The sequence below is a fragment of the Plectropomus leopardus genome, chromosome 2 (genome assembly GCF_008729295.1).
Source record: "Plectropomus leopardus isolate mb chromosome 2, YSFRI_Pleo_2.0, whole genome shotgun sequence".
In the NCBI taxonomy this organism is placed as follows: Eukaryota; Metazoa; Chordata; class Actinopteri; order Perciformes; family Serranidae; genus Plectropomus; species Plectropomus leopardus.
Genome location: NC_056464.1, coordinates 7,108,007 through 7,126,929, shown reverse-complemented (window position 1 = coordinate 7,126,929; position 18,923 = coordinate 7,108,007). Strand labels below are relative to the sequence as shown.

The 18,923-nt window shown below is 39.0% G+C and overlaps 1 protein-coding gene across 4 annotated transcripts in view; it reads right to left on the bottom strand.

The window, feature by feature from the left end:
- Positions 1-1,648: 1,648 nt before the first annotated feature.
- Positions 1,649-18,923, bottom strand: part of chl1b (cell adhesion molecule L1-like b) — a 90,287-nt gene continuing 73,012 nt past the window's right edge. For all 4 annotated transcript variants that reach the window (XM_042499211.1, XM_042499228.1, XM_042499220.1 and 1 more), the window contains 4 exons: positions 16,818-16,997; positions 8,550-8,681; positions 6,506-6,578; positions 1,649-3,859 (listed from right to left, as the gene is read on the bottom strand). In XM_042499211.1, coding sequence (XP_042355145.1) covers positions 3,655-3,859; positions 6,506-6,578; positions 8,550-8,681; positions 16,818-16,997 — 590 coding nt within the window. In that variant the 3' untranslated portion in view covers positions 1,649-3,654. The remainder of the gene's footprint in view (positions 3,860-6,505; positions 6,579-8,549; positions 8,682-16,817; positions 16,998-18,923) is intronic.

The window sequence follows — 18,923 nt, the reverse complement described above, 5'->3', positions numbered from 1 at the left end:
GAGGTGATGAGCATTAAGGACTCATTATTGCAGTGTGGCTCTTATGTCTCGTTTGACTTTTCTTCTATACACGGATTATTAACTCCTCCTGATGCTGACACAAAGTGAGAATGGTAGCTGCACTCTGTGGCTCGACTTAGAGCAGCTTTACATCGTGTGTTTAGAGCTATTTTTACTATGTTGTATGGATCTTTCTTCCATGGTGTATTAGTTCGTTGTCTAAATAACATGGTCAGACCAAAAAAAAGAGTCAAGACCAAGACTAAGCTTGTGTATTGCAACACTATAGTAGGAAGTAGGCACTTCACAGCCAAAATGGATAGAAGGACTTGTCACATAACTATGTACATGAGGCCATGAGAATGTTGTATTACAGACAAATCCTTGTATCATCTTGTCTTTTTCAAAGTATTTTCTCTAAGAGGCTTTGTCCAAACTGTATTTCTCACACTGTGATGTAATTCACTCTCTCCAGAGAGCAGTAATTGTTGTGATGCAGAATTAAGCTCTGTAAGTAGCTCCCCCCAGCGTGGATGCCATATGTAGCGACACGTCCAGCTGTTCATTGTTGCCAGAGAGACAAGGACCTTCAAAAATGGCTTCCATAGGGTCTATTGTCAACACCTGAAGGTCGTACATGTGAGAACTGAAGCCTCTGACGGCTGCAGCGAAGGCAAAGCTGGCTGAGTGATGACAGCGTACCTGAGGCAGATGTGACCCACACGGTGAGAACCCCTCACAGTGACACTCTCCACTCCCTACTATCAACCATCAGACATGATTACAGCCCTCGCTCCGTGATCCAGTGCCTGTCTGAGCCCACTCCTTTGATTTCTCATGATTCTCTCCCGTAGCCAAAGTAATCAAACAAGAAGCTCAACTCAGACAGAGACTTGACCCCAGCTCCACTTTTCTTAAAGTCATACCACAAATGGCAACAATTTGTCAGACATCTTCTATTTTATTCAGAGGGAATGAGGATGTTTTCAGCAGGCACTACTTTCTCTTAAGTCATATTTTACTGCCGACAGGAGGTGGACTCAGAGATTTATTCAGTCATGTTTTCATCTGTGGGGGCGCACAAACTACTGCAGGTATCAAGAACATTAATAATCCTCTGTTAGCGATGGCTGGGACCAAACAGGCAGTCAGACCATTACCAGGATGTAAGAAAGTAAAGCAATTTAATAACATCAAAAAACACCAATTAACATTCTTAACATGCAATGGCTGAATTTCTTTTACAAAACATTGCAGTATTTCTCATCATGGTGCTAAGTGTTAACGCTGAACAACATAATGACTGTGTGTTGAATGGCAGTATATTCAAAGTGACAGTAAGGCTTGTTAAAACTGATGCAACAGTGACTACAGTCTAATGTGTTTCAGCAGGGTGGGGTGTTAAGCATGCAACCAGACCACAGTAATCTGATTACAAATACAAGTCTGTAATCCATTACTGCTACTGTGCACTTTCTTCTTAAAGGGGCACTCCACCAATTCACACATAATGTGAACATAATGTTCAGTGGTTTTGGAGATGCTTTGTCAAGTCTGGAAATTTAACTCTGATGATGTCATAGTGATGTCACCAGGGTTATGTAAATGCAGGCTTTAAGTCTTGGGCGTTTTTTTCGACAGCATCTTACTGATGAGAGAAAGATCAATAATGGGAGGTGTAGGATTCTGGGAACTCAAGCTAAACTAGGGACTGCTGCTGTTTTTAACCCTTTTTTTTCTTTTTACATATTTCACCAGATATCCCACAACATTATAGAATTACAATACTAAATCAGTGGAAAACTGCCTTATGGGAATAGTTTGCTGTTTTGGGGTACATAATTTTGCCAATAAGATTTTTTTCTTTAAACCTTTGAGACTATTGTTTCCAGTCTCTACGCTAAATTAAGCTAACCAGCTGCTAAGCTGTAGCTTTGCGACTAGTGTTTCCAGCATAGATTAATGGAAATATTGGCTGTAGCTACTGTGACATCACCCATTGATTTTTGGGCTCCTTTTTTGAAACTTGGAGTTTGGCCTCTTGGCTGTCGTCATCTTGGGTTTTTTTCTGGAGCCAGAATTGAACATATTGAGACAAAAGGGTGGAGCTGCGGAGGAGACAAATTTGCAAATTCTAGCGAAGGAATGACCCTTCCTACCCTTGCTATGACTGGCCTGTGCTCGTTGCTCTTGTTGGTTGGATTGGTTCGGCATAGGCAAGAGGAGTGGGAATGGTTAGGGTTAATGTAAGAATGTCTGGGTAAGCCAAAGAGAGGCAGCGAAGGCAGAGTAAGGTGGGCCATTCTTTCCATTCACTATGAAACACCCTGAACTATACGTAACTTAAGTTATACAAAAATTTACTTAACGCACAGTTTTTCAAAATGGAGAAATTAACTTTAGTGACCAAAACTGTGCTTTGGCATCATGCTGTAAACTTGTGCTGTAAAGTTGGGCATTTTAACGTGGGGACAATGTGGATTGACTCGCTTTTGGAGCCAGCCTCTAATGGCTATTAGCGGAACTGCAGTTTTTGGCACTTCTGCATTGACTTCCTTTTTTTTTAGCCCCGTAAGTTGACCCTTGGTCTCCAGGCTTATTGCTAAGCTAACTGAGTGCTACATATTTACTGTTGACATGAGAGTGGTATAAATTCCAACGCCAATTTCCCAATAAGTCAAACTATTCCTATAAAGACTGTGGATTGTGTTTTCAGAGCAACTTCATTTGCAGCACCAGCTATTGGCAAAGAGTTGCATTGTAAAATATTTTGTCTATAAACTGGATTCAACAGTGTACTGGTAGTTTTAATACAAATTTAGATTTTTTTTAAAAAGGTAAATGATTGGTTTACTATAATTCTAAAAATCAGATAAATCGCAAATTATAACTGATTACATTTCCAAGATATTTTCATACTGTAGCAGTTAATGGAGCTGTAACAGTAAGCACAGACTGAGGTCTGTAATTCAAACTGTCCAATGGATCAAAATACTAAACTTCTTCTTATCTTATTCTCCAACATCACAGGGAGATTCATGACTCTAGAATCACTGTTTATGATATGTAAATGTCATTGTTACTTTGTCAGGTACAAAACCAGTGGAAAAAAAAATAAGTTAATAGGCAACCTTTATACACATCTTACATCATATTTAATGAATCACTTTCAAATAGAAAAGGTCAGTAACATATGCTCCAATTGAAAAATATCAACTTGATATCCCCACTTCCTGTATCTGTGGTCTGCTACAAGATGACATCAGAGGCAGAGCTGCATATAACGATGTGCAATGGAGAGTGAAATGTCCTAACATTTCTACAAACGGCACTGCAGCTGAAGTAATGGACATAATAAAAAGAAAATCCAAGCCCTCTACATTTTGTGTGTAATAATAATTATAAAAAAAACGACACTCCGCACATACAATATACACTATATATACACAGTATTTAGTAATGGTCGTCTGTTGCAACTTGACAAAACAGAGCTTTATAAAATGACGGTGGCAGTGTGCAGTTGGCAATGACGCATTACATTTGACACAAAACTTGTGCTCGGTATGGATAATGTCTGTGTCCTCTTTCATTTGTTCCTCGCAGCAGGTTTAATGAAAACGTTGTCCGGGAGAGGATGGATGGCCGTTCCGTTCCTCACGCCGGGGTCTGAATGGTGGCTTTGATCTCAGCAGACGCCCTTTTCTCCTTTCGCCCGGCGTACTCGCCAATAAAGGAGCCGTCCTCGTTGAACTGAGCATCCTCGTCGCCGTAGTCCACCAGGCTGTCTCCGCTGTCCCCTGCTTTGATCTCTCTGCTCAGTGAGTGTTGGCTGCCCTTCAGTGGCTTCTCGTCGTTGTCACTGCAAGAGCGGCACAGTGGATTTAGAATCACCTCATTTCACCCATGGCTTCACTCTATGGCTTATTGGAGAGGATGGAGGTGCAGGCTCCTGCTATCACTGCTATCACCTCTACGATGAGCCTCTGTCACTGACATTAGCCTCTCTGCTGACCGACAGCAAATAATCAAACAAACGCACATGTTGAGACAATATTAATCATCACACTGTGCGTGCATCAATGCATTTGACAAAGTGATGACTTGAAGAGAAATGGAATACTGAGGGGGGGGCATTAACCTTTTGAAACCTGGATCCTTATCATTTTTCCTTTGCTGCATTCAGATGCCTTTCACAAGCTATTCCACCCTTCGAAATCGAAGCAAATTGGTTTGACTTCTTTTGAAAACATGGGGGGAAAAGGCAATAACCTCCCACAAAGAAATAAGTAAAAGGTAAAAGGTGATGTGAAAATTACCTTTAAAAAAGAGGGGTGGATTATTAGAAAATTATCCCAAAACATATCTATATATATATAAGGGACATGAGTTAAGGGCCTTCGTTCTGATTAGGTTCTGTTTAGTTCGTTAATCGTCCGGGACTTTAACGCGTTAATCACGATTAATTAATTTCACAAAAATTAATGCGTTAAAAAAAATTAACGCATTTTAATCACACCAATTTTTGCACCGCGGAACCTTTCTCACTTGATGAGTTTCCGGGAGACCGATTATACTAGCGCACCACCTACCGTTCATGACTTCAGACCATCCATGCTACAGACAACAACAATGAACGAAGAAGCAGATGAGACTGCTTTGGTTGGCCCCATGGATGGGAAATTTTGTTTTAAAAAGCGGGCGGATGGTAGCGTAGACAAGAGCACGGTTGTGTGCAAATTATGCAAGAAGGAGTTTGCGTATCACCGCAGCACATCAAGCCTCAGATATCACCTAAATATTTATATGCGATTAAAATGCGATCAATATCGATTAATTAATTACAAAGCCTCTGATTAATTAGATTATTTTTTTTAATCGAGTCCCGGCCCTAATATATATATATATATATATATATATTTGTGTTTTTCAGGTTAGGGTTGGGTTTTTTTTCTTATTTTCAGGTAATACTCTTAAAACCTTTTGAAAAATTATTTCTTGCTTATCTTCAGGCCAGGGCATGTTCTTCTGCAACATGTTGATAGCTGAAACCCATCCAGTCTGTGGTGTGGTGAAGTTGAGCACAGTGTATTGGAAGAAGATTGCAGTTCGCTCCGAGTTGCCACAAAAACATTTGAAAGAATGGCCATACTACACGCCCGTGGCATCTGGTGTCGTTTTATGCAGCTGAATACTTTCATTCCTATGATGGGTGTTTAATAAAGTTTTTTTAAAAAAAAAAAAAGGTATCAAATGAAGTACTCTATTCACGGTTCCTATGGTCACAGAAAACCTGGTTAAGTCATTGAATTTCACGACACTTTCCAGGCTTGTAAAAGTCATGAAATTAGTAAAAATCATTGAAAGTTTTGGAAAAGTCATGACATTTTGTTCTATGCAATGAAATTATTCCAATAATCTGTTTCAATATTATGACAAATATTTTAGTTAGTTCTAATATGCATCAACGTGTGACATTTTGTTTATAATCGCATGCGTTTTTTCATTTTTTTTTTAATATGATCTGTTCGAAAAACACAGGTCAAGTGGAGCAAGAATTGGTTTTTACTATAGATTTAAAAAGTTTTGAAATGTCGTCCATGAAAATGTGTTGGAACTCTGTCTATTAGGATTTATATAATTTTAACAGAGATGGTAGTGTCATTTTTTAAACGATAACCAGGCCTATATATGACTGAGATCGCATTGCAAATAATCTCACAGATCTCTGAATTAGGACCACATATGAAAGTGGATTAAATCATACTTGTAAATATCAGATTCCATGTGAGTCACGTATGAGCAAAAAAGATCAGAGATCAGATTTGGGCCCCTTTAGCCTGCAGTCTGAATGCAGCGTTAGATTTATGTGCAGCCGGTGCGAGCAGCTCCTGGAGTCAACATGACAGAGTATGAACCCCGTCACACTGAGCAACATCAGCAGTTGTGCTGTGCAGATCTCTCTGATTGGAGAATTACACTGGGACTCGCACTGCGGTAGACTTGTTATGAATTGGACCGCTGCAGGATTAATGAAACGTGCCCAGATATTACTGCCCTGGAGATGAGCTGCTTTCAATTACACTGATTGGTTTTAGCCCCCCGCTGAGTGCCGGTCAGCGCCGCATTTAGCTCCTTCCGGACAGAAAATGGCAACATCTAAGCGGCGCTGCGGCCCCCTTTATGATACAACGTCTATCACAAACAAACAACACAAATACAGCATCTAAGATCACAATGTCCTATAAAGGGATCACACGGACAACACTGTTGCGTAAACAGCTTGGGGATGCTACCGCTGTTTATCACATACTTTCCAGTTACTCTGGCCTTCAAATGCCTCAAACAGAGGAAGGCTCGGCGTTAACCTGGTGCATGCTGGGATGTCTTTTTTCAGCAAGTTGAGGAATGCAGAAAGAGAAGAGGACAGCAGAGGAGAATTTGAGACGCTGTTGCACGTGTATTGCAGTGAGGTGGTGAAATAGTGCTCTGAGGGGGTTACGCTTACCTGTATTCACAAAATGTGTCGTCATTCATGCCCTGGGACTCCACGTCTGGGTGGAGGTCTTCTTTTTCTTTCACTGCTCACAAAATGAAAAGAAGATAGCGGTGATTTCCTCAAGAGACGGCTGACGATCACTGTGTCCCCTGACTGTTTGAACAGGCTCGTCTCATTCCCTGATTCCCGGCACTTATTCACTTAATGAAAGATCAGTGCAAGACTCGCAAAGATTGCAGGATTTCAAGAACTACATTTTTATCTAATTTCTGTAAATATTAATCTCATGTTGGATTTACGAAATATCAAGCTTTTTCTTGGACAAATATATGTTATTTGACTTTTGTTTTTATAAACACATTAACCCTTTGAAGCCTGCAGTTTTCTTGTGCTGTGTTCAGATGCTTTTCTCATGCATTTAAATCTTTGAAACCTGAGCAAAATGGTTTGATTTTTTTCGAAAACATGACTAAAAAGGCAATAAGCAACTTAGTAAGAGATGAAAAATAGGGAAAGAAAATGACCTGAAAATGACTTTTAAAGAGAGAGACAGAGAGAGAGAGACAAAAAGAGAGAGTGAGAAATAATAGATAATAATAGATAACAGAAAAAAATAGGGAAAACTATCCAGAAAACTATATTTGTAATATTTTCTTTAATAATTATTATCAACTTTTTTTTAAATCAATTTTTTATTCTGATTTTAACAAACATAGAAAACAAAGCTATGCCCTAACTTAAGGGGTTTTAAGGTTACTTATACAGGGGTGGCACTACAATAAGCACACCTGCACAGGGGCAAGACCTATGAACTTGTCATGGACCCAGAACACAATAATAACATAAAAAAAACAACAACAAATGACTAATTGTAAGAAGGGAAAAATAATTCACAGTAAATAAAAACAAAATCAAAAACAGTATTTATAAAATAAAATAACAATAAATATTAAAAAGTTATTTTGTAAAAAAAGTGCATACATACATAACACATCAACAAACACAACACATTATTTTATTATTATTATTATTATTATTATTATTACTATTATTATTATTATTATTATTATTATTATTATTGTTATTATTATTATTATTATTATTATTATTATTATTATTATTTTATTATTATTATTATTAACAACAACTATTTTAGCTATACATTTTTTTATGATTCTTGTGTTTTTGTGATTATTGTGCTTATGCTTTTTACCATTATTATTATTATCATTATTATTATTATTATTAGTAGTAGTAGTAGTAGTAGTAGTAGTAGTAGTAGTAGTAGTAGAAGTAGTAGTAGTAGTAGTGGTGGTATTTAACATTTTTTCTTTTATTTTATTTGTGTTAAATTTCAGGTGACTTTCATGCAACTCCGAATTTCCATCTTTCCATATTTTTGAAAGAAAGCCAATTTGCTCAGGTTTCAAAGGGTTAAAAAGTATAGTTCTATATGGAACATAAGAGAAAAAAAAAACAGACACAGCTCTGGCAAATGAAAGAAAAGGTTGCCAGAGCTGCGGGTGATAATGAGAACTTAATGAGAAAACAAAGGACGGAGCTGCGTCTCGCTCTTTTTTCTGCTGACGAGTAAAGCGATGGCAGCCCAGACGACAACCTGATGGCCATTAGCTGTGAATAATAAAGCCGATAAAGACTCCCGTGCCCCTCAATAGCAGGAATAACATTGAGATACCACGCAGCTTATGTCATCATTCCCTGCTCAGCCGCCCCGTGTGCAGCATTTGCATTTTGTCTCGCTGTGGGCTGCACTTTGTTTAGATTGTCTCTGGAAAAAAGGCTGTGTGTCCAAAATAGTGCCAAATGCTGCGGTGGAAATGCTCGTTGTCTTATCAATACACAGCCCCTGTTTTTATATATACATTTGCATCAGTGGCTGGGAGAAAAAAAAACATATCAGCTTACATATTCCTATAATGGCTTCTGGTGTGATTGATAATTTCTTTCATGGCTACAAACAGCTGAATGGAAACATAATGATGCTCCGAGCAGCAATTACTATTCAAGCAAGGTGATGTGTGCGAGCACCTACCGGAGTACTTCCCTCCTTTGTTTCTGTTGACAAAGCAGGCGATCAACACCATGAGCGTGAGGAGAGCGATGGCACACATCAGGCCGATAAACCAGCCCTGGGTGGATATTCCTCCGTGGACGCTGGCCAGACCTGAGGAGAACAATAGCCGGTGACTTTGACATGCCTTGGCCTTTTCATCAGGACACTTGATTGAATGTTTACATCGACCAAAGCCTATCTGATGCAAAGGGCTGAAGGTGGAAACGCTCCAATATTAATATTAAACAGCTAATCCTGCTTGTCTAATTAATCAAGTGAGGAACGCTGTACAAATGTAATTCCTCTCAGCGAGTTGGCACGGCCAAATTAAATTCCAGTGACATGGCTAAGGACCACACGCCGCGGCTTGAGTCACCGCTCAAGGACGCGCCGGATGCGGCTCGCGCTCTGCTTGATGAGAGGTCAGTTAAGTTTTGCTTGCTTTTTCTTTCTTTTCTTTTTTATTTGGTTTCCCCTCCTCACCTGAAAACTGGGTCGTGACAACATCTTCAAATATACTAAAATTATCGAGCCAGGCGTTTGGAATAAGGCGCACAGTGTACTCAGTCCCAGGGTCGAGCCCGTCAATGATGTGGAAAGTCTGAGAGGTGTTCAAGGCCTCTGATATCTTCCAGAGACCCTCACCTGCGCACAGGGTGGATGATCAGGACGGATTAGTACTCATGACAACACACCACTACTGAATCTAGTGAAGATACGAATGGAAACACACAACACATCTAGAGTCGTCAGATGTTTTACTAAGATTCAGTCTAACACCATCCATAAACTAACAGAGAGAAGGTGTAACGCGAGCTTACGGTTGTTCATGTGTGCGATATAAAACTCAGCGTGCTCTCCTCCAGACATCCAGCTGATGTTTGCAAAGCTGTCGCTAACAGCTGAGCTAACATTCAAGATGGCAGGGACTGAAGTGAGACGAGATGAGAAAGGAGAGAAATGGCACAGAAAAGGTTAGTAAAGGAGAGTGGATCAAAGCCGTCGTGGAGAGGTTAGGAGTGTCGTCATTATGAGATGAAGGATGCTCTTCACCTTCTATGAGGGAGGCGAGCCTACTCTTCTGTTTTCTAACACTACTGAAAGGAGGTATCAATTATGTCTGACAGAAGGGGACGCTGGGTGAATAAGGAGATGGAAACGTACATAAATGAAGATCTACAGGGAAGTTAAAAGGACAGTTCACCCTAAAAATCAAAAGTAGACATGCAACTATCACACTGAATGTCCAACAGAGCCCGTTCAACTAAAACAAATAAATAAATATAGGAACTTCTGATCAACCCATTTCAATTTTAGGCTTAAAATAATAACTTCCAGTTATTCCCCATCCATTTCTGGTTTAAAAAATCATATAAATCATCTGTATCTGTATCAGTACTTGGAATGGGTGAACAGATACAGATAATGGTGTACATGTTCATCACTAGTTCCTCCATGAAACTGCTCACGACAAAGTCTGTGGATTATCTTCATTAACTGGCTCATGATTTCGGAAAGAGACATTGCTGTTGTATTTTTCAAATATATATATTTTTGGAGCAGCCAAGTGCCATCTAGTTCCATTATACTGGAGAAAAGACAGACGTCTCTATGACCAATACCTCCAACACTCTGTGACTCACACCAAAACTATCTGGATTAAAAAATAGCACAAAAGGCAAAAGAAAAATCTGTATTTTTGAGTTTGGGGTGAACTGTGCCTCTAAGGGAGATTTGCTACCAAACTATGTTAGGGTGTGTTCTGCATCGTTGTAATTTCATGTTATTATTATCGAATCACAGAAAGATGTTTTACCATGTCACCCTGGTCAACACTATTTCAGAAAGTGTTTATTCTCAGGGCCTTAGTCAGGTTTAGAAATACAATACTGAGGTTTAATCACACCTAAAAAAAGAAAACACTGTTTTCTTTTCTTTTTTTCTTAGTCACTAAATTTCTGTTCATTAAAATTTCCTGTAATATTTATTTCCCTACGTGATGATCTAAATTACTCTGGTTTTCATTACTAATTCAGCTGGTGATTATTTTTTTCAATTAATAATTTGGTCTTCTGAACGTTCCCAGGCCTGAGGTCATGCTTACAAATGCCTCATTTTGTACAACTCAGCCTAAACCCAAATATACTTTATCTGCTGTTTTTATTCAGTAAAAACTATTATAGCAAAATGTCTTCACATTTAAGAAGCTGAAACTAGAGATGTGACATTTTTGCAAAATAAATGTCTAATTACTAAACGATTACTAAACAATGAAAATATGATCAAAGTTGTCTCTATTGATTGATTAATCAAATAATTTGCCCATAACTGATTTGCATTGCAACTATAAATTCTGCACAACTGTACGATACATACATTTTGTGTTCTTTAAATTCTTTTTTCATTTTATATTTTTAAATTGCTTCGATATATTTTTTTTTTATCTTATGTCTTATACTATTTAAATGTACTATTTTTATTCTTCCTTGATGTTAATTGTTTTGTACCAGTACACCAAGTCAAATTCCTTGTAAATGTAAATGTATCTGGCAATAAAACCGGACTCTGATTCTGATTCTGGTAAGAGTTTCAGTTCAAATGTTCAGTAAATGAAAATAATCTGCATCAGACTATGAAGCCAAGGATGTGTAAATTAATTCCCTGAAGCAACACTGAGGACATGAGCTCAGTGTCCTCAGGAGTAACTACAGCCCTGGTTATACTGTCTTTGAGGAGTCCAATAATTAGTGGACTTTAATGATCATATTTTATGTTATTCGCTTTGAAAATGAGAGCGAATTCCATCTGTAGAAAGCTTTATCTGCCTCAGATATATCATGTTATGTAGCCTTTTGATACCCAACTGGGAAGACAAACAGTCTAATAATGTGGTGAATGATGTGCATCATTAGTATGGGGAAAGAATGCTTTGACAGCAGCTGTCTAAGCCAGTCAACAAAGCCCAATCCACTTCATTTCCCCACGGCAAACATGCAAATCTTCTGCTGTGTCTCCAGCTCAGGTGCATTATTTGCTCAGGTGATAATTCGGCACACAAGGACACCTGCGTCTGCGCTGCCCATACTAACCATCGCAAATGACACTCTCTGTCTAATGCTGATGGATTAGTCGGCAACTATGGTAATTCCAATCATTGGAAGTGGGCGATGACTTCGACTGACATAGGCCCGCATATGCTAAAAGTATCCCAAGGCCGTCTGCCGTGTTTTGTCACTGCGCTCCTCAGCTTGCTATTAAATGCTGCAGAAAGCAGCTGCTCACCCAGCAGGGAGCCGCTGCCCTGAAAGACGCCCCTTCAAAGTCAGGAGGCTTTTTTTCATAAAGAGAGGCCAGAAAAATATTCTGATGCAGGAGCCTTCAACAGCTTCCACTTATCCACTTATCTCAGTGTCCTGTAAATATCACCCGCCCAGTATGAGCTCACACCTCCCCGGCACGGCACGGGAGGATGTTCAGCCTCACTATTTTCTCTCCGCTCAGATGTTGCCCCAGACAAGTTCTTGTCCCTGAGCGGTGTTGCTGTTTACCCAGTTGAAGATTACATGGAAATGTCAGGTGAGTGTTGGGTCAATACACTGACGTGTGCAGGGGGAGCCGAGGCCCAACAAATCAATCACTGACAATTAGACATATTTGTCCCCTTTGAGTGACTCCACAGCTTCACTGTCGGGCTGGGATATAGATCTGGTATCTTAGATTTCCCTGTGGTACAGCAGAGAAATTAAAACCAGATATATCCATCACTGAGCACTTGTCTTATAACAAACAACAAAATGGAGCTTTACATTTCAATCCTGGTTTCCACCGGGTGAAACCGACTGTTGGAAAAGAATTGTGACGCCTCTCTGTCAGCTCTGCAAAATTTGTGTATCAGGGAGTAAAAAAGAATCTGATGCTGATATGTCGGTCGATACTGTATATGTGTGCAATTATGCAATGCATTTATCCCTCAGACATGGTTATCAAATACTTGTGACAAAGATATGTGATGAAGGCGGGATATTTTAAAGTTTAACAATACACTGAATTATCAAAAATGACATCAGTGCCCTGAAAAAGTAAAGTTCATTCGGAATTTTATCATTCTAAATTACTCTAAGCATCTTTTTCTGCATTACGTTTTATTAAAAATAAACTTTTCATATCAGTCAGACTCCACTCTGTGCCAAATTGGTTTCTAATATATCCCGTTGAAAACAAAACTTTGAATTTAAAAATGTTTATATTCAAATTTGATTCATTGAAACTTTACTAAATCTTGGACAGCGTCATTAGACCAGATGACGAGTTCTATTTGCCTATTCGATGGAGCAGAGGATTCTGGCAAGAGAAAACGTGCTTTCAGTGAAAAAGGACTGGAGTGTCGGTGGCAAAGTGAGGTGCTGTCCTGTTCCTGCTCTGGATAACTGCCATAACTTTTAACTGTACAGTGCAGATGCATCACACTGCTGCCATGTTCAGAAAGAGCATCCATACTATGGTCTTGTAGGTGTCTGGGTGTGTTGACAATGAAATTATTCAACAACCAGAAACCATGAACTACCCAAAAACATGCACTTATAAAACAGCAGCCAACAGTGAAGCAGAATGCATAAAAAGACTAAATTGCAGGAGCTGATGGGATCACATATCACTGGAGTTCCATGTGACTGATTAGAAATTATATGAGACAGCTAATTAGCCAACATAATAAAGTGCTATTTTGTATATTTGCTTATGTGTTATCAATTTACTTTAGGGCCAACCAAATAGGTACCAGGGTCATTACATCATCTAGCAACTGCAAAATGTTCTGATAAATCATAAACATGTTTCTGGTTTCCTATTTTCTTCCCACATGTATTTCACTGTGTTTGCTTGTCTCCGTGGATTGATGCTGGTTGTGTCAGAATGTGCTGCAGCTCTACCTATGGTGGAACGAGTGGGTTTGGTCACTGGGGACTTTGGAGTGCTTGGAGGTGAGGGGGAAGCTGACTTGCCTGAAAAGAAAGACAGACCTTGTGATTATCACATGGGATAGAGCTCGGGGGCGCTACGTTCTACTGTTAGCACACATGCTTGTTTCAGCTAAACTCTAAAATTAGAAACTAGTTGTGTCTACTGTTAAATATCTAAAAAATAAACAAACAATAAAACAAACATTTTGCACTTGTTTAAACACAAATCTCGCCTTTAACAAGTAAATTAATTTTCACTTTGAACATCATTACAAGGAAAAAAGAACGGATGTCTGATGTTCTTCCTGGCTTGGGCTCTTAAAGCATCATTTATCTCCTCAGCTTGAGTTAGACGTGTTGCACTGAGTCTGCTGTTGCTAGGATAAAAGTCAATATTCGTTTACAGTCGCTAATGAGCCAAGATTAATATGAATTTATAATTAGGTTACTCATTACCATTGCTATTAGAGAGGAAGCCACAAACTTTATCTGAGAAGAAGTTTGACAATTTTCTAATGAAAGGAGGCATCAGAGTGCTCTCTGCTGATGGCAAGGGCAAACAGCACACAAGGGCAATTATCTGCAGAGCGGCCTGCTGTTTGCAGCTCTTTAATTCTGTGCAGGAAAATATCAAATGTGTTGACCTGTTCGAGGATGCACACCTGATGATTTATTCAGGCCTGTAGCACCTGTCCTAATTTCTAAATCTACAGCATGCACCTGCTAACTAAAATAATAATCACCACTGTAAAACATGTCATGCCCACACATAGCAAGTTTAGAAATTTATAACTCTTAAATGAAGTATTGTGCCCAAACCCTATACACCTCTTCCCCCGATCACGCAGCCCTCTGGTTTGTGTGTCTAGTGTCCTGAGTCTTGTTGGGAAAGAAAGGTAAGGCAAAGTGTCGGGGCTTTCCAAAGAAGGTTTTACAGGAGCAGATTTCAAAGTGTTAGGAGAAATCATCGGCAAAATGGCTTCACAAGTATTAGAAAGAAACCCCGAAATGTATTTTCTTCCTTTACAAAGATTTAAAATGTATGGAAACCATTATATTGTCTTAGTTTAATGTCATTTCAATGTATTATGGGCCTTTTCTTGTTAGTAGTACGCTGATGTAGCTAAACGACTAGTGAGTAAATGTTATCACATTGTTATTGATGATTTGTGCATGACAGTAGGGCTGACACTAATTATTTTCATCGTCAATCAAAATGTGATCTGCCATGCCTACATAGTCTTGAGAAATGCTATTATCCTTTTGAACTAGGTTTTCTAAGAGTTGGCAGCATTTATTTTCACTCAGTTTTTTGTAGATACTTAATGAGACACTCAACTTTGATATTATATGTGCATTCTTTCTATTTCAAGCCATGTTTCCAGAGGCTTTAATGTATCTCTACCTTATTTTTATTGAAATATTTTCAATTCTGTATTTAAGTTCTTGAGTGTTGCAGGACTTTGCCTTATTTATAATCATAATAACAATAATAATAACAACAATAACAACAACAACAATAATAATAATAATAATAATAACACAATAATAATAATAATAATAATAATAATAATAATAATAATAATAATATTAATAATAATAATAATAATAATAAAAACAATAAGCACTTGTATGTCAACATCAGTTCAATAGCTTGTCTCATTAATTCTAAAAGCTACAGTACTCACTGTACCAGTAACTAGCTCAATAACACCATTTTACTTTCTCTATGATTGTGTTTACTGTATTACAACTGTCCCAAAACAAAAGCAAAATCTTCTTGGCAAGAAATCCTTTTCCAATTCTGATGCTGAGTTTACTGAAATGCCATTGCTGATTACTGATGAAGTATTAGGGTGTTGAAGGTTGTCCCATTTATTAGGGGAACATTCCAACCACAACCCTTTGTTACTCTGTCTGAAGGGGCACTCAGAATTGAGCAGTCAGGGTACAGAAAATGGAATTGGGCCTTGATGTAACAGTAGTGTTTTATCACAGTTTTAGTTTGTATGTGTAGGTATGACATGCCACAGTTTCTACATAAACACAAATCTACATACTGAGGCCAACAGTGGAAGCCAAAGTGGAAGCTGCGGGGAAAAAAAGAAAAGAAAGAAAGAAAAAAGACAGAAGGGACAAACAATGCAAAGCAGACATTTACACATTTGCCGACATGAACAATACACACTAATCACAGGTAATGCTCGAAGCGGAGCACGTTTTAGTGGCTTTAGAGGAAGCAGGCAGAGGACAATTAACAGAAACCACACTGACATATAAACACACAGCGATAGTGCAGCCACAAATAACTTTCATGCTCCAATCTTAAGAGACCTTCACACACACACATACACACACACACACACGTAGCAGCTCCACTAAATTCAATACATAAAAAATAAGTCCTTCTCCCTGTAATCATTTCAGCTTTTCAGCATGCAAATAAACAACCCCTAAGAGCCAATTAAGTTTCTTTCTGTGATTGTAAGGATTCTCCCAGTAAACACAAAGTAATCGCTCGCATATTCAACACCTGCAGTGTGTCGCAACATTAAGTTCAGCCATTTTGTTGTGGCATAACACAACTTGAATGGCACAGTAAATTTCTCTGGGATTGCATTTGTATTAAAAGCACCACCCAATTATTTATCTGTTGCTGCAGTCCATTTCACTGACACTCAGGTGAATCCAAACACAGTTTCCTGTTTCATTTCCCGTTCAGTCGCCCGTACCGTCACCGCAATCTCACACGAGCTTGACTGGTATGGCGTGCAGTCTTCAACAAATGATGCGTAATTGAAAAGAAAAGATTACATGCTACAAGCCGTCTCATTATGATTACTTACCCAGCAACTCTTTCATGATTACGCAATTCAATATGAGAACCTTCAGTTTCCCTCCTGCTCAAAGCAATTTTCTTTCTTAGCTGATTGTTTCATAGCTCGCACTCTCCGTCCAATCAATAAGCACTTGCTCTCTCATGACAGTGACAAATGAAAACCTCCACTACACCCATATGAAATTGTTTATCCACAAAAATGACTTACATGGAGATATGAAAAGCATGGCTGCTTAAGCATATATCTTATGACGCTAGTTCAGTGCTGCTCTGAAATGTTGAAATTTCTTCATAACCTAGTTCACTTCACTTCGCTTCTCTGCCGATTCTGCACCTCAAAGATCATCTGTGTTCCTAGAGTCTACCCGAGGAAGCGGCACTCTCACCCACGAGCTTATCCACACACATTCACCACCTAGTCAAATGCATCATGGAGCCTCCATCACTCACTTGTTTCTAGCGTGGTGGTGCACTCCTCGCTGACAATGGGCCCGCAGCCAACTGTGGTGCAGGAGCGCAGGTAGAACTTGTACTTGCTCAGAGGCTCCAAGTCGCGCAGGATCCACTTGGTGGTGTCGGGGTTGCTGATGTCTACAGTCTGCAGGGGCCCCACCTCCTCTGTGTCGTTGACTGGATATAAAAACAGAACAAACTAGAATTACTGCCAAGCCCTTGTATGCTTCCACACACCAGTTAAGTTGGGTTTAAATCCATGTCTGTGAAAACATGGATGCTTCACGCACATCTTCTATCTATACAATCAGAATTATGTCACTGTTGACCTTAGACCTCTTAACTATAAAATGTCATCACTTCATCATTATAACCAATTAGACATTTGTATGAAATTTCAGCCAATGAATTCTTGAGTTATGGCCAAAAACATGTTGTTTAGATCACCATGACCTTGACCTTTGACCTTCGCCCACCAGATTCTAATCAGATCAATCTTCCAACTGGACATTAGAGCCGAATTTGAGAGACTCCCTCAAGGCCATCTTCAGCTATAGCCGAAAAATGAGACAGATGCAAGGTCAGTGTGACTGACCTTTCAACAACAAATTCCAATCAGCTCATTGTTGAGTCCAAGTCAAGATTTGTGTCAAATTGAAGAAATTATCTCAAGGTGTTCTTGACATATCGTGTTCACAAGGAGACAGATAAAAGGTCCCAGTGACCTTGGCCTTTGACCTATGACCACCAAAATCTAATAAATGAATCCTTCAGTCCAAGTGAATGTTGTTACTGAATTTGAAAAAATTCCCTTGAGGAGTTCTTGAGATATCACCTTCACAAGAATGTATCTGTTGGACGTACGTATGGATGGCCTATTATTGCCAATGCAGAAACATATAAAGAGTTGATACAAAAAACAGTGCTATTATTTTCGATGTAAGGGGTATCATACTTTCTACCTATGGGTAGATAAAGGAGGAAGTTCTGGGAGGAAGAGGATGACAAATTTGTATTTAGGAGGGACTTAGAATCTGGACTTCAACTTCAAAAGTGTAAAAACAAGACACGTTTTACAGTCTGTATACTCTGTTCTTACACTGTTTAAAGGAAGTCTCCTCACTCATTCTCAGTTCTTAGTCAAACTCTTTGAATTGTTCTGTCACTGAATGGATGCCTATTAAATCCTAACCTAGCACATACCCTGTAACTACATTGTTCATGCATTGAAAAAGGAGAAAAAAGGAACCATTTCATTTTACAGGCTGCAAATTCTGCTCTGACATTATAATAAGGGAACTTTCTCACACCACAATGGACTGAACAAGAACCTGCTTTAGTCTCCATTCTCTGTACTTCACATGAAATAAGAGACCTTCTCCCACATGTTTGATGACTACCTGCTAAGTATTTTTGGCTTCTTTCATACAGCTTAAGGCAAATTCGATTTAAGACTTTTATTGCCACTCAGAATCAAAAGTGAAGAGCCATTTTAGAATGATCAAAATTGAAGGGAACAAAACACAAAATGAAGCAACATTTATGACTTCACGTTAATTTTCGGGACATTTTCAGACAAATGTTTACTGAAATATAAAATATGACTTGTTCTTGTATTGTGGCAGAGAAAAGAACTGAAAAGAACTTTGAATATGTGTGCTCTGTAAGTGGGATTCCTCTTCTCCGCTCTGATTCTCTGCCTGAGGCCCATCAGGTTCGGGCCTTGCCGGACTGTAAACCTGTAATGATTGCCCTCAGGCTTGAATTGGGTCAGGTTCTCACCAAATTAAAGGTGATTTCTTTTGCAAAAAATCATTTTTTATGAAATGGGTAGTTCTAATGCATTAATGGCAAGAGTTTTAGTGGACTGAATGCAGTGGGAAAGAGGGAGAAAGAGGACGGAGGATGGAACAATGCAGTAATGGAGAACTGGGGAGAGAGAGAGAGTCGGAAAACAAGAGAAAGAGAGAGAGTGTGAGACTGCAAGGCCACTTGGTGGATACAGCCCGATTTGCTGAACCTGTTGTGCACAAGATAACAGACTATTGAACTAAGGAGGGGAAGAAGGAGAAGTGGTGCAAGCAAACACATTAGCCCTTAGCA